This window comes from Neltuma alba, unplaced genomic scaffold, assembly GCF_004799145.2.
Source record: "Neltuma alba isolate B1F8T4 unplaced genomic scaffold, ASM479914v2 tig00012625_pilon, whole genome shotgun sequence".
In the NCBI taxonomy this organism is placed as follows: domain Eukaryota; kingdom Viridiplantae; phylum Streptophyta; class Magnoliopsida; order Fabales; family Fabaceae; genus Neltuma; species Neltuma alba.
The window spans coordinates 55,001-72,068 of record NW_021637066.1 but is presented as its reverse complement, the minus strand read 5'-3'; the positions used below and the strand labels follow the sequence as shown (position 1 = coordinate 72,068).

General features: G+C 33.0%; 2 protein-coding genes across 2 annotated transcripts in view; both read left to right on the top strand.

Annotated features, from left to right (window-relative positions):
• The first annotated feature begins 11,084 nt into the window (after positions 1–11,084).
• Positions 11,085–13,133, top strand: LOC114729300 (probable disease resistance protein At4g27220). Its single transcript, XM_028916281.1, has one exon. It carries the CDS (start codon positions 11,085–11,087, stop codon positions 13,131–13,133), a length of 2,049 nt encoding a protein of 682 aa, XP_028772114.1.
• Positions 13,134–13,180: 47 nt separating this feature from the next.
• LOC114729299 (uncharacterized) overlaps positions 13,181–17,068 on the top strand; it is a 4,491-nt gene continuing 603 nt past the window's right edge. Inside the window, exons 1-3 of the mRNA XM_028916280.1 lie at positions 13,181–13,546; positions 14,277–15,023; positions 15,715–16,425. Of these exons, the coding sequence (XP_028772113.1) occupies positions 13,181–13,546; positions 14,277–15,023; positions 15,715–16,425 (1,824 nt within the window). The remainder of the gene's footprint in view (positions 13,547–14,276; positions 15,024–15,714; positions 16,426–17,068) is intronic.

The window sequence follows — 17,068 nt, the reverse complement described above, 5'->3', positions numbered from 1 at the left end:
CACACAAATACCGCATAAATCGCTTTGAGTAATCTTTTTGCCTGTTGGATGCCTTGCTTTTGTGCTTGCTTTGTCCTCCTCTGACTACTCTCACAGCCTCACATGTCTCTCCTGCCAGGCTGAGACTAAGGGCAACTGACAAAATAAAGACAACCCTAACCTGCAACCATGAGGACCCATCAACGCGCCCAAACTCATCTCTGAAAACCACGTAGTTTAATTTGAGCATTATTTTTCCTTTCTCTTTCCTTCTTTGTGCTCCTCCTCTTCTCTTTTTGCTACCTCCCTCGTGTTCCTCATTCCGCACGTTCAGACCTGAATATCCTCGGAACCATCTTCAAAGCTCTTCGTCTTCTGTTACAAGAAGCAACGGTGGCAAGGCATACAGGTGTGTTTTATCAGCAGCACTTGATGCAAGGGAGGGGCAAAGAGAGAAGGAGACGAGGGTAGAGAAGGAAAAATTGCTCAGATTGCTATTGAGTCCTTAAAGTCAAACAATGTCATTTGAAGTATGAGTTTTGAGTGCTCATTATTGCGCTGAGCACTTTTGCGAACTCCTCTCCTCTCTCATGATTCATGAACTATTTTACTTTGCCATTTTTCACGGCCGTCCATTTGAGTTTGGTATGCTAAAAATTTGTGACAAAGAAATAAAATGTTGATTTTGCATGGGTGACAACTTTGATTGTAACTTTTTCTGAAACCCAATTTTCAGCTAAGGTCGAGTTCTAGCGTATAGAGCCGGAAAAACGATGGGCTGGCCCGTTTAGGTCCTGAAATAATGAGGGCCGGCGGGCTTGATATTTTTCTTTTAAAATGAGAAATAAGCCCTGGAGGGCCGAGGGCTTAAAAGGGTCGGCCCTGGAGGGCCGCGGGCCGGCCCTTTTAAAGCCCTTTTATAATTTTTTTTTATTTTTTTAAATTTTTTATATAATATTAATGTTTTAATTTTTTACATTGTTAATAATATTTCAAATATTAGTTATTATTATCATTTTAAAATTAAATTAGTTTAGACAATAGTTTTATCCAATTAAGTAATTTTAAAAAATAGGTTAATTTGGACTTTATAATGATTTGATTTATATTATATGCGTTGATATTTTTAAATTATATATATTTGATAATAGAATATTTTTTATACTTATATAACTTGTGATTCTATAATTTGAATTAGAAATTTATGAGTTTCAACAACAATGTTTCTCACATTGAAGTAAAATAATAGTTAGATTGTAAAATTCAAAAATAAAATTTATATAAAGAAGAAAAACTTGATATTTTTGTATGAAAGAAAAGCAGCTACTTATGAAGAAAAGTAATTAATTATAGTGATGATGAAGTTTCAAAAATTTATGATAGTGTTTATTTATTGCACAATTGCATTATAGAATAAAACTTTTTAGATGTTGTTATCTTGTTAATGAATGTTTTAGATGTTCTTAGATGTTGATGAATATTTATATATGATGATATTTATATTTTGTGATTTAACTTTATTCATATTTATGTGTTTTATTAATAATTTCATTGGTTTATTTTATATTTTTATAAAAAAATTTGATAAGTATAAAAAAATAATATTTTTTCTTAAAGGGAGGGCCAAAGCCCGCGGGCTAGTCTTGGCCCTTGTAGCTTAAGGGCCGGGCCTAGCAAATGGGGTATTTTTTAAAATTTCAGCCCTGAAGGGCCGGCCCTTTTAAGCCAGCCCGCCAGCCCTGAAGGGCCAGCCCTGGAGGGCTGGGCCAGCCCTGATTCCCAGCTCTACTAGCGTATAAGGCAAAATAGATTCTAGGTACGTAATCGATAATATCACATGAAGTTACCTGAACAAGCAACGCAGTGTTGAGTCATTGGTTTTGCCATATGCTTATTCACTGTGTTACTGATGAGTCATTGAACCAATACAGGCGGATTGATCAGCAAGTATCAATGTTCATTCAATCAACCTTCACATGAAATAGATATAATTTTTCAAATCTGATGAAAAAACGTTTTTCACCTTTGCTTACTATTTCGACCATAACTCCAATGATGTCATTCAATATTCCTTACGTACAATGCCCCAAAATGTCAACAACAACAGCTGCCCCACGTTCTTCCCAGTGTGAACATTGAAATAAAAGCCGTGTCCTCTGCTTCCCCACTCGTACTGCCCTCACATGGGACATGTCTCTCCTGCCACTAAGGACACTGACCAAATAAAGCCAACCCTAAACCTGTTCCACGCTCACGATTCACGATTCATGAACCCCTTTATCATTTTCACTCTATTTTTTGAATTAAATTTTTTTTAAAAAAAGACAGTTGAATTTTGAAATTTAAAAAAAAAATTATTACAAAAATATGTTATCATTTATTTTTGTATGTGTAATATTTTTTTCATGAATATAGTAATCAATACTAATTTAAAATTTTAAAATTTTAAAATTATTTTTTTAAAAATTTTCAAAAATAAATGAACGTTTAGATTATTTATGAGGTAATATGAATATAGATATTGATATCCCCCTAATCATGCCTTTTCTTTTCCTTTTTCCTATTTTCAGCGTTCCTTTCCCTATTTTCAAGTTTTTTTATTTATAATATTAGTTTCTATAATCTAATAAAAATTTAGATCATTTTGTCTCTTGAAAAACCAAAATTTATGATTTGAAACTTGAGGAATTAAAACCAAAATAAAGATAAACTTAAAGAATTAAATATTATATTAACCCAAAATTTAATTAAGAAAAACACATTAAAACGTGTTTCTCCCTCCTAATAATAATACTACTACACTGCTAGGAACCGCACGGTGTCTGAACTAGACTGCGGGGGTGTTAGGGAAACCCAAAACCATGGTTTCAGAAGCACTTTTCTGAATGCAAAACGAGATATCTCCTCCACATATTTACTTACTTCGTAATCCGTAAAAACACTTCTGAAACCATGGTTTGGTTTCTATCCAAACACCCCTTGCATTGACTCGAATGCTATCTAAACCAGAGACTTTGCAACCACCCCTCCCAACTAAAACTTCAGATCTGCTCCTTCTTCTTCCAAGTTTCACAAATCTCCTATTTTCTGCCTTCTCATAATTTCTACTGTTTTCTCAGCTTCTTCTTTCACTTCATTATCTCCGCAGTTTCTTTTGTGTTTTCCTTTTTTTTAGTCTTTTCTCGACCAAAAAAGAAAAAAGAAAAATCCTGAATTAACAGCTTTTTGCATTTTTTTACTGGCACTTCAATTCTCTATTGTTGTTAATGCTATCAGCGCTATTAATGGCATTGACAATACTTTTACAGAGTTTTGTTAATACTTAAACACTTGAAAAAAATCAAAGTAAATAATTAATATGTAAAATATACTCAAATTATTACAACTAAAAAAAATAGATTTGATCAAATTATCACCATTCAAAATAATTACTCAATGTAAAATATACAATTTATGGTAACTAAACAGAAGGACGGCTGTTATAATCATGTATTCATGTTCCTTGTTTCATTCAATATCCCGTACGAACAATGCCCCACAACGTCAACAAGAACAGCCCCCTCACGTCTCTCCACTGTGAACATCTGAAATAAAAGCCACTTCCTTTGCTTACCCACTGTCACTGCTCTCACATGTGACGTGTCTCTGCTGCCGCTAAGGACGCTGACCAGATCAAGCCAACCCTAAGCCCGCCCCTCTCTCTCATGATTCACGAGCCACTTTATCTTTTTTACTTTATTTTGAGTTGAAGAAGAATAGATGGATGTCTACATTTTATACAACGTGATACGAACATATGATATTGATATCCCCATAGATGATGCCTTTTCTATTCCATTTCCTTATGCTCACTGTTCCTTTCACACCTTTCCTTCTCAGTTTTGCTTCTCGATTTTAAAATTTTTGAATTACTACTTTTTATCTTTAATATAAAATTTAGTTAACTAATTTAAAAATATTAAAAAATTATTAAAATAACTTAAATTATTTAGATCTATTAATTTTTTAAAACTATTTTGTTTCGTTTATAAATTAATATGTAATCTAATAACTCGTATAAATATTTTAGAGAGGTTGCGTTATTTATGTTAGAATTAAGAAATTTACTAATTTTTAATTTTTCAAATTAATTAACTAGATCTTATATTTAGCATGAGATGTAGTAGTTTGATAGGAGTGATTTTATGATATATGATAGCTTTTCACTTACTTAGGGACAGATTCACATGATGGATTCCTAATTATCAAAATGCTCTGCTTTTGAATGGAAGAAAGAGGGATTATAGATTAAATGAGTACCATTTTGTTCCTTTTTATTTGTCATTTGGAGGAGTTTCTCATGTATTAAAAAAAGTATTAAATAGATGAAATCTTTTACTTTTGTTCTTATTAAATAACTAGTATAGGCAAAATTGAAAACAATGTATTAAAAATGTTACAAGTGACAAATAAAAACAGACCAAAATCTCTTCTTATAGGTGACAAATAATAGGGACTGGAGTGTATTTCTCAATATGTTCTTTCTAAAAATTGCCTTCGTGGTTAATGGCAATTCTAAATTTTGTCACTTATAAACGTTGTCTTCTTAGTTAGACTTTTAAGCTGCAGGCATTTCGTAATCAAGTCCATCCAAGTAAAACTATCATAAATAATTGCCCCACATACGAGTACAACCGGATTTGATAGAAAAACAGAGATATTCGATAATAAATGGATTTATTTAAAGAAACAATTTTAGAAATAATCAAAGTTGAGGAACACCTTTTGTAAGAGGTGAGGAGCGAGCACTGCAGAATTGTAAAATAAGCTGGGAGATGGATTTTGCAAAGTGATTATATAATACTACCTCCAGTTATCAATATAAAAGTTCATTGGAGGGTTAAATTTAATCATAAATGTAAGATTTCAATTTAAGGTCTCCTAAATTTATAATATTTTCTCTTGACAACCAGCAGAAGCATGAACTCCAGAAATCACCAATCATAAAACAGTTTAAAAGAAAAATATGGTTTTAAAATAAAGTATACAGGAAGTATTCTCTCGGTCTTCCCCGAATGTTTGGCGGACCCACACGCTACTTTTGTCCCTTTTAGACTCCACAAAGCCATTCTTTCCATCACTCTCTTAACAAGTCTTTTTTTTTTTTTGTTTGTTAAAATATAAGTGTCTTTCTATTAGAAACAATCTTATTTTGATAGAAAATCTTGGTTCATCACATTGTGACGGACTAGCCTCTTCAACAAACCAACTTGAAATGAGGGGGTTTGAGCCTTTCTTTCCATTTCTCAACAATGAAAACCAATGGAGTCTTCACCCCATGTCTGAGGCAAAAATACTTCTATAAACAAAAATGGTCTTTAACCCTATAAAAAATAATAATAGAAGGAAGTTTGTATATAATGCTATAAATTTGCTTTAGTGGATGCTCATATTGTTAATTAGAGTTGGTATAAAAGTCTCCAAATTATAATGGATAAGATTATTATATGACGGTTATGTAACTTAGTGTGGTTCACATGAGTAGTGTTGTTTGTTTTGATCATCGCCAAATTTATTTATATAATTTTGTTGCTTCGGGAGAAAATTATTTTGAAAATACTTATACTTTCTCGTTTAATTTTTAATTTAATATTTAATGTTTTCCTCTCAATTAAATATTTAATTTTATTCGGTTAGCATTGTTAATAGTAGTTGACAATGCAAATAGGCAAATTTCAGGAGCTGATAATTCTAATGGAATAAAATTAAATAATTTGATTAAGAAACACATAAATACTAAATCAAAAATTTAAGAAAAGTAAAACTACTTGTAAAAGAGTTTTTTCATTGTTTTTTTTGAAGTAAAAAACAACACGAATGCTTCTTAAAATTCTACTTGAAAATATCACAAGTTATTTTATTTCTGGTAATTACCCAGCGCTTCCACCATAAAGAACGCCCGAAGTGGAACCCCCTTGCTTCAGGAGCACGTCCGATTTTTGTCGGAGTGTCGGTGCCCTTTCGTTATTTAAATAGATGCAGTCTTTAACTTAAGGTTTAATTAATTAATTTAAAAAAATTTAAAAAAATAAATTATTTAAAATATGAGAAAATGACACTAAAATACCACTTGAATTCCAAAAAGACAAATAAGGCACCTGAATAAGCAAAATGACAAAGAAGGCATCAGGTACCAATCTGGAATTTTGATTTTTGGCCTAAAGACTGAATTGCCCTTATTGTGTTTGAAAATTGAGGAGATAGAGAAAGGTAGAAATCGCCTCCTCCCAGCGAAAGCAATTCCCCCCACTCAGCGAAAGAGAAACTGCCCCCACTTGGCGAAACCAATCCATCTACTCGGTGAAACTAATCCCTCCCCTCAGCAAAACCGAATCTCTCTACTCGATGAAACCAATCCCTCCACTCCACGAAACCGAACCCCCTCCAGTTGACGAAACTAAATCCTTCGCATCACCATTCTGTAGAGATTGTTGATTTGGTGGGTTTTGGTTGTGGGAAAGAGGATTTGTAGTGAGAGAGGGAGTGAACCTGTGGGAAAGACGAAGCGGAAATCAGAAAACAATGGCAAGCAATTACGTAATGTAACTGCTGTCATATGCCTGCTGGTTTTTGGTAAATCCCATTACGTGAATGGTAAATTTCACTATACATGTAGTTAATTATAAATTTTACAAAATACATATTGTGATTTACAACTTTTGTAGTGAAAGTGACTACTTTGTTAATAGGTTTTGCAACCTGTTTTCAGAAGATAACAACTTGTTTGTAAAAACTAATAAAATTTCACGTTAAATTTGACAAAACGTATAGTGAGATTTACAACTTTCGTAGTGAAAATAATCACTTCTTCAATGGGTTTTTAACATGTTTTCAAGGGATTGACAACTTGTTTCTAAAAACCAATAAAATTCCATGCTGAATTTTACAAAACATAGAATGATATTTACAACTTTTACAGTGAAAATTACCACTTCTTAAATGAGTTTTGCAACCTCTTTTCAAGGGATTGGCAACTTGTTTCTTAAACCAATAAAATTCCATGCTAAATTTTACAAAACATAAAGTGATATTTACAACTTTTGTAGTGAAAATTACCACTTCTTAAATGAGTTTTGCAACCTCTTTTCAAGGGATTGGCAACTTGTTTCTAAAAACCAATAAAATTCCATGCTGAATTTTACAAAACATAGAGTGATATTTATAACTTTTGTAGTGAAAATTACCACTTCTTAAATGAGTTTTGCAATCTCTTTTCAGGGGATGAGCAACTTGTTTCTAAAAATCAATAAAATTTGACGCTGAATTTTACAAAAAACACAGTGATATTTACAACTTTTATAGTGAAAATGACCACTTCTTAAATGGCTTTTGCAACCAGTTAATTCAACGTGACTACAAAAGTTGTCACTTTTATTAGTTTTTACAAACAAGTTGTTTATCTCCTGAAAACAGGTTGCAAAACCCATTAACAAAGTAGTCACTTTCACTACAAAAGTTGTAAATCACAATATGTATTTTATAAAATTCATAATTAACTACATATATAGTGAAATTACCATTCACGTAATGGGATTTACCAAAAACCAGCAGGCATATGACAGCAGTTACGTTACGTAATTGCTTGCTATTGTTTTCTAATTTCCGCTTTGGTTCACTCCCTCTCTCACTACAAATCCTCTTTCCCACAACCAAAATCAACAATCTCTACAGAATGGTGATGCGAAGGAGTAAGATAATAGTATTTCCAACATTCTTCTTCCTTTTTCCAGCATTTCATCAGCGTCGGTCTTCCTCTCTCCTTTCTCTCACTTTCAGCGTCGGTCTTCCCGCATTTCATCAGGGCATTTTGGTCTTTTAGCCGAAAATATGAATTCCAGATTGGTACCCAGTGCCCTATTTGTCATTTTGTTTATTCAGGTGCCTTATTTGTCTTTTTGAAATTCAAGTGGTATTTTATTGTCATTTTCTCTTAAAATATTATATTCATTTTTTTAAAAATTAATTTGTCTAAACTCAGATTGATATACAATCTAATAATACACAAAAATATTTTTAAAAAATCATGTAATATATGTCATAATTAAGTAATTTTTTTCATAAATAATGCGAAAGCCCATTTTATTGCATGTGGTAATTAAGGAATTTTTTTAATTTTTAATTTTCTTAAATTAGCTAATTAAGTTAATAATTTAAAAAAGAGTTTCAACACTGTTTGGAACAAAGGACACGCAAATAATTCTCCTAAACCGTACAACGTGTTTTCCCCCCCCAATAATAATAATAATATGAACCCCCTGGTGTCCTGTGTCCTGGCCATTCTGCATTGACTTGACTCCACTTTGTAGTTACTCCTCCCACCTAAAGCTTCAGATCTGCTTCTTCTTCTCCATAGTTTAACAAATCTCCCATTTTGTCCCTGCTGCAAATTTCTACTGCTTTCTCAACTTCTTCTTTTGCTTCATCATCTCTGCATTTCCACTTTCTGATTTCCTTTTCCTTACTTTCTGAATTTACTGTTTTTGCAACTTTCGTTGGCTCTTAAATCTTCTTTCATGGTTTCACTGTTCACATCGCTCCTTGCTAATACTTTTTTTCCTTAACGTCTTTTGGGCGTTTTGGGTTTTGCTTGTTTTTCCTGATTTCTATTTTCTCTCTGTCTCACCCATATTAAAAGAAATGTTCTTAAGGAAATCCTGAATTTGCTCCTTTTGCATTTTTTTCCGGCTCTTCTTTGTTGTGATCATTTTCAACTTTATTTTTCTGGTTTTGTGATATTTTTTCCAGGAAAAAAATCCCAAAAATATTTTTTAAAAAAACTGCTTTTTCATCGTATTTCTGATATTTTGTTGCTTAGTTGATATTGTTTTTTCCTGTTTAATTTCACAAGTTCGTCATCTTTCTCTGTAAACTTTCGCATTTTATAGTTGTCTTCTATTGTTATGAAGCGTTTGTTTCTCAAAATTGTTCAAAACACCATAAAAAGAGAGGTGTCTCTTGCTTGATCTGTGTTGGAACACTGAGGAAAGCTGATTACTATTGGGAGATTGAGGTTTACATACACCTTGAAATTGCAAAGTTTCACATCGGTCACTACTGTAAGTTTGAAAATATATATCCATGTCAGTCTGTGTTTAATTGATCTATATTTACTAAGTTCAATCTGTTTTTCAACTTTTGCAGCATATTCTTGTGTTTCTGAATATAGACAGCAACCAACCAACCAAAAGAAGAAGAAACTTGTTCCAACTTCCAACCATATATTGAGGGCAAGTTACTTATTAAGGTGTGGCTGCCCTAGTTTTACATTATCTCCAAGGATGCCCCCTTGTATTTTTTTGGGGGGGCTAAAATCCGAGCTTTTTGAGGGAAAAATTAATCATTTTGGTCTCATAATTTTAATTTGATTATTGACTGAACTTTAAGTCTTTAACTATGTATAATTCGATCCATTAAATATTAATTTTATTGAAACTTTGACTAATTGGTTCTTCTAGCTTTTACTGTTGGAATCATTAATTAGTCCCTGAGGTTGAAAACACGGAGTTCACATGAATTAGACATTTAAATTTAATATATGAATAAAACAAGTTTGCAAATATATGTTATGAAATTATAATTTTGAATTAATTTTGAACAGCATTTTATTAGAGAGAGATATTTTGGCTTAAAATGTGTAATTTAACAATCAATTAATATTTTGGCATATGAAAATGAAATCTTGAAAATGTAAAGGTGGTTTGTTTTGTACAATTTTCAACACATTTTCGCAACGCTATGTTCTTGCCTTTTCCTTAAAAAAAGTATTTTGGCAATAGCATTCAACAATCTTAAATAAGATAACTGTATAATTTATATGCTATGTTGTAATTTATTTCAATATAAATAATTAAATGAGTGATTTTTTTAATTCATGTGAATTAATTAATTAGTTTATAATTTTAAAACCAAAAAGAATAGTAAAGTAACAATCGTGGGGGGACCACGTGCTTTTTTGTCACTTCAGACCCTACACGCCACCGTGTAATAATCAATTTTTTATGCTAACACTGTTTTCTCAATCTCAATTTCTATCTTCGTAACAAATGACATTATGTGTTTTGCCAATGTCATGTGCTCCAAATCAACTTCAAAATAGTGCCTTTACTTTAATGCAGCCCTCTTCTTTTTAATTAATGTGGGTCTCATTCATCGCTCTATGCTACATTGACTCCTCTATGCACGAGAGCCTTGGCGATCTACTCCTCCCAAAGCCTCATGCCTGCTTCTTCTTTGGCATTTTCTCAGAATTTTTTTTTTCCTGAATTTTATTCCTTTTCTTGGCACTAGTTACTAATTTATGCTATATTTTTTTTTTTTTTGAATCAACATCAACAAGCTAGTGCTTGTGGAGCGGATCGAAACCGCGACCTGTTGCACCCAAGGCAACCAACGTGCCACTACACCACGGCGGTGTTGGCAATTTATGCTATATTTCTGTTGGTTCTCTCTGTCTTCTTTCATAATTGCACAGCATTCCTTACTTCTTGTTTCTTGATTTCTCAACTTGTTCTTAAACATTTTTTCTGCAATTTTTCTTTTCTGATTTTTGTTTTTCTTTCTCTTTTTCTTATTAAAAAATAAAAGAAAATCATAAGTTTTCTCCTTTTGCATTTTTTGTGATCATTTTTAACTTTGCTGGTTTTTTATGCTCCTTCAAGAAGAAAGAAAACTGCACTTTAAATTTATGTCCTAATTGTTTAATGATAAGCTTGCCTATCACCTTACCTCACCTGCATGGTGACGTTTCTAGAATTTCAAATATCTATTTGCAGGGGTGCAAAATTTAGTGATCATGTCTTGATATTGCATGAATGAAAACAAAAAATACTCTGACTGCAAATAATTTAATATTGTCAATCGTGATCATTTGAATGACCAAACTCTTGCTTTGATTTCCACAGGGTGAAAAAGGAAAGACAGGGGAAAGTGGAAATCAAGTTTTGCATCGTCATTAATTCGAACAAAAAAGGTGAGACATTTGTTTGAAGGGTGCCAATATTTCTGCATCAATTCACAACCCAAGTTTAATTGAGTTTTGGATATGTTTTTAACAGAGTGCATATTCAATGGATATCACTTGCGGAACATTGAGTAGTTTGGCTGACAAGTTCCGGGATCTAGTGATCGATCTAACTTGGGAGCAGCTTCGTTATCTGTTTCAGTATCACAGAAACATTGAGGAGCTCAATGAACGACTTAAGGAACTCACCCTTGAGAGAAGCTCCAAACAACAGCAAATAGATAATGCTAGAAAAAATTTAGAACAAATTGAAGAGAAAGTTCAGCATTGGTTGCGCAAAGTAGATGAGATTTTAACGCAAACACAAATGTTTCATGAAGAAGAGAGTCAAGCAAAAACAGAGTGTAGCGTGACTTCCTGTCCCAACCTGTGGCTACGTTATAAACTAAGCAAAAGAGCAAAGGAAATGGCACAGCAAGTTGTTGAAATCTATGGGAAGAGAAACTTTGATAGGGTTGCATATCCTGTTCCTCCCCCATCGATGCCAGAATTACTCAACAGAAAAAGCAACGAACGGATTGGTTCTAGAACGCAAATTGTGAATCAAATTATGGAGCTCTTAGATAATCCTAGTGTTAATATTGTCGGATTGTGTGGGCTTGGCGGTGTTGGCAAGACCACTATAGCTAAAGAGGTGGCAGAGAAGGCGAAGAATCAAAACATGTTTAAAAAGGTGATCATGGCAACTGTTTCTAATGAATTGGACGTTGAGAAGATTCAAGGCCAGATTGCAGAGAAGCTGGGTTTTCAACTCAATGAAAAATTTGAAGTAAGAGCTTATCGTCTATGTGAAAGGTTGAAGCAAGAGGAGAATATGCTCCTAATATTGGATAATCTTTGGAAGGAACTTGATTTAGGCGAAGTTGGAATTCCCTTTGTTGATGTTGGAAGTTCTAGCAAAAAGAATGAACGCTGCAAAATTTTACTAACTTCAAGGAATAAGAGTTTGCTGTCAAATGGCATGAAATGTCAAAAAATTATCGAAGTGGACGTTTTGTCAAAGGATGAAGCATTAGAGTTGTTCAAGAGGATTTCTGAACTTCCTATTGACTCAAGCACTCCTGACAACTTGATATCTATAGCCTATCAGATTGTTCGAAAGTGTCATGGCTTGACATTAGCGATTGCAGCAGCTGCCAAGGCACTAAAGGGAAAAAATCTAGATGAGTGGCAAGATTTCTGTAAACGATTGAATCATCCTTTAAGGAGAAACATCACAGGAATTAAAGAGGTGGATGTGATATTGAAGTCGAGTTATGATTGTCTAAGCTTAGAGAAAAAACGTATCTTCTTGCTCTCCGCCATGCTGTCCCATGATCCCTCAATTGATGACCTGCTCATGTACTCTATGGGGTTAGATATTCTTGACGGCATAGAAGACATAGAAGATGCCCGCATTGGAGTCTCTGCTGCCGTAAGTAATCTAAAATCATTAAACTTATTTCTTGATAGCTTTTCTAGTCATTACTTTACAATACATGATGTCTTTCGAGATCTTGCAATATCGATTGCAACCGATGAATTAAATGCATTCATTGTGAGGCATGGAAGCTTGAAAGAATGGCCTGAAAAAAATAAGCTTGAAGACTACAAGGGAATTTGCTTGCAAAAGAGTGACATCAGTGACCTTCCAGAAGAGCTTCATGGTCCAAGATTAGAATTCTTTCTGCTAGACAGCACAAAACGTGATTTGGCCATACCTAGGATGTTTTTCAAATCATCAAAGAAGCTGAAAGTGTTGGCACTTACCAATGTGCATATTTCGTCACTAGCATCACTCATGTTCCTGCAAAAACTAAAAACATTGTGTCTCCACTCTTGTTTGCTAGGAAACATAATTGAGGTTGGAAGCTTGAAGAAGTTAGAAGTCCTAAGTCTTGCTTACTCTGAAATTCAACAACTACCTATTGAATTGGCAGAGTTAACTTCTTTACAAATGTTGAATTTAGCCCATTGCTCCGAGCTCAAAGTGATTCCACCAAAACTGCTATCTAGCTTCAAAAAATTGGGGTTTTGCTTATGGGAAATAGCTTTCACCAGTGGAAAGTTGAAGGATCTACTGAAGCTAATGAAAACGCGAGTCTTGACGAGTTGAAGGGCTTGCCAATCTGTTCTCTAGATATTCATATTCCTAATGTCTCGATGTTGCCGGAGAATTTGTTCTTAGATATGAATTTGATGAGATACAAAATACTCATTGGGAAGCCCTGGAAATGGTGGACGGTCAGCTATAAAACTTCAAAGGTATTGAAACTTGAGCTTGAGAGTGATATCTATTTGAAGCCTGGGGTTCGAAAGTTGATGAAAGGAGCTGAAGATTTGTGTTTATATGGATCTAATGGGCTTGAAAATGTTCTACATGGTCATGATGGAAGATCATTTCTGCATTTAAGGCATCTTCAGATTGAAAGTAACGATGCTATTGAGTCCATTGTTTGGAACTCAGCACATCATGAAGCAGCAACAAATAACATATCCAATAAAATGTCTGAGTCGCTTTTGAACAAGGTATGTTCAGATTATTTTATTCACATTTTTTCTTATTTTATCTTCCTACAAAACTTAGCTTCAAACTTGTATGCAAAAATCATTTTCACTAGAATTACTTGTTTTGCTGCTAGGCTATTATGGAAGGTTGTAGCTTTCTTTTTTTTTGAATGACTTAAAATTAACTAATAAAAGAGAAAAGCTAACTCCAAGTGTTAAAATAAATAATGATGCCTCAAATTATTTGTCAGCCTAAAAGCACCTTAATTTGATATTTTTGGAAATTGTCCTTGTCACTAAAATATCTGAGAATGTGGCTCGTGGTTTTGATGACTATTCATTGTAATTATTCTTATTTTTTTTGTTTTAATTTTCTGACAAAATTTCAAACTTAGTTACCTGCAAAAATTAATTTTTACTAGAATTGTTTACTTTGTTGTCAGGCTATTGTGGCATTTTTCAAGTTTGTTCTTATTTTGTTCTTTTTTTTTAATTAACGTATCTGCAAAAATTACATTCACTAGAAGTACTTGCTTTGGTATTAAGCTTGCTAAAATGGCATTTTACAGTTTTTTTTCATTTTTTGATTACTTTTTTTTTTTAACTTGGAATTTCAGATTGAACTTTCAGCAATCTCTTGAAAAATATTGTGGATGAGAGTTTTATCTAGACATTTAAACAATCTTTCATGAAAAGTAAGCCTACGAACTAAAAGTGATTTTCATTTGATCATATTTTCTGTAAACTACAGGTGTTGCTTCCAAAATTAGAGATAGTGCGATTATCTAATTCAATCGGTTTGATTCCATTGATATGGGAGGACCAACTTTCACACAACTCATTTAGGAACTTGAAAACATTGTTTGTGGAAAATTGTGGCTTTGTGAAATTGGTGCCCCTTCGTGTGCTGAAATCTTTAAACAACTTGGAAGAACTAGAAGTTAGGCGCTGTGACAGGTTGGAGTTGGTGTTTGATTTTGAAGACTTGAATGATTATAAAGAGGCGGAGTCATCATCAGTGATTGTGCCACTGAAAAAGTTAACGCTATGTGGATTGCGAAAATTAAAGAATGTGTGGAGCAATTACTATGAAGGAGATGTCTCCTTCCCAAGTCTAAGGAGCGTGCGTGTTTCCTATTGTGAAAGCCTCACTAGTCTGTTTCCTGCATCTATAGCCAAAGGCATGCTTTGTGATCTTGAAGAGCTTCGAATAAGTGATTGTGGTATAGGGGTGATTGTTGCAAAAGATCAAGTTTCAGAATCTATTGCTCCTCTGTTGAAGTTTCCCAAGTTGACTTTCCTTGAGCTTTCTTCGCTTAGAAATTTGAGGAATTTCTATCCACAGAGACACACATTAGAATGGCCACATCTTTATCGATTATCTATTGAAGGTTGTGATGAATTGGAGATATTTGAAAAGGAGGTCTCAAGTTCATTAGAAATACATGAGGAAGGGAGCTCATTAGGCTCAAAATATCCTCTACTATCCTATGACAAGGTACATCTCTAAATTGGCTATTCATGTGTTATTTATTTTAAAAACAATCTAATAAAAGAGCAGAAAATAACTTTAAGCATTAAAATAAATAATGAAACATATTTTGTTTCACAGTCTAAGAGCACGTTTGAATTTGATATTTTTGAGTACTCAAGTATGTGAATTATTCCTGATACTAAACCATTTATTAGAATATAATGTAGTTTGGGATTAATTTGGTTATTCACTTGAAAAGCTAAAAAAGAATAATTCATAATAATTATTTTAATTAATATTAGATATTAGAAATTAATTAAATAATTTTCTATTTTTTCTTTTTTAAAAAAGTGAGACTCCAAATCTCAGCTTTTCATCTCCAAGGAAAAGAGGTGTGTCATTGAATCAAGGGAGGGGATTTTTTTTTTCTTTTTTCAAGCCCTTATTAGCTTTAATTTGATAATTTTTTTTAAAAAACTAACGAAGGAAGAAATAATGTTTGTATGTCATAATCAAAGATAGAAACTCCAGTTTAGAAATTTATATTCATTTTAATGTATCATAATTATTATTTGTAGTTACAAAATACACGTACGTCAAAATTGTGGATGCATCAAATTTAAATTTGAAGATATCCTCCTAAAAAACTGCACACGGCTGGATTTTGACGCATTGATTAGTTGTTACATTTAGTTATGATTTATGTATTGTGTAGGTCACTCATAATTTGGAGGAGTTGACATTGTGGGGTAAAGGAGCTGAGATGATAGGGAGTGGCCAGCTTTCAACGTATCGCTTCCCCAAAGTAAAGCTGCTTCATCTATATGTTGGTGATAAAGCAACGACTATTTCATACAAATTGTTGAAGAGCTTTCCAAATTTAGAGGAGCTGACACTGTGGGGTCACATTAAGAAGGCTTCTGGAGGGGATGATGTTCCTCTTCCAATAAAATTGACTCTTCGGGTTATTCACAATATCACGAGCTTGGTACCACTCTTAGTTTCTTCACCAAATCTCACACATCTGTGCGTGGCATCTTGTTATGAGTTGACCACTTTGATGACGTCATCAGTTGCTCGAAGCTTGGTCCATCTCACAAGTCTCTCAATTAGTTGGTGCTCTAACATAAAGGAAATTATATGGAAGCAGGAAGGAGAGGATGATGACGATGAGGAAGTCATTTTCAGCAAGTTGCAGCATTTGAAAGTTGAAGGGTTACGAGAATTGAAGAGATTTTGCCGCTACAATTATACTTTCAGATTTCCGTTATTGGAACAGCTGATCACAACAGAATGTCCGAAATTCAAAGTATTCTCTCCAGGACTCATTGACACACCATCTCTTAAAAGCGTTCTACTGTCACAAGATAGGTATGGAGAACATGAAATTTGGGACACCAATCTTAACAAAACATTCTACCAACAGGTACGTCTAGAATGCTCCATTCTTCCTATTTCCAGCTTTTACAAAAATATGAATCTATAAACGTTCCATTGTTATGATATTTAATATAAATATACCTATACATGTTTCGGTTTTGAAGTTTCTACTAAAATTTTAGTTATCATTTTTTAATTATAAAACATCCCAAAAACATCCCAAACAATTCCATCATAATTAATTAATTAATGGGATACACAGCGAAATGTTTCAATAAGAAATGAATTTTTTTCCCACATATACCCTTAGTTATGGGGGAAAAAATAAGAGAGAAAATAGAGTAGTAATGAGAAAAAAATGAAAGATAAGATAATATAGCAAGTTGTCAGCCTTTTAATTAATGTAATGTATAAAATTAATTAGAGACAAAAAAGATAAAAACACATTAAATGTTGTGACAATCCAGGTGGCTCTTATAAAAAAAACTAAGACCATTCAAATTTCAAATTTTTATAAAAAGAACTGGAGGGAGCAGTTATTTTTTTAATTACATAACTTTAATTATAAAATATCCCAAACAATTACGTCCTAATTTAATGATTAATGCGATACACAGTGAAATGTGTCGGCATTATTGTTTTTTGTCGTGGCTAATATAATTATTTCTTTTTCAAAATTAATTATGAAA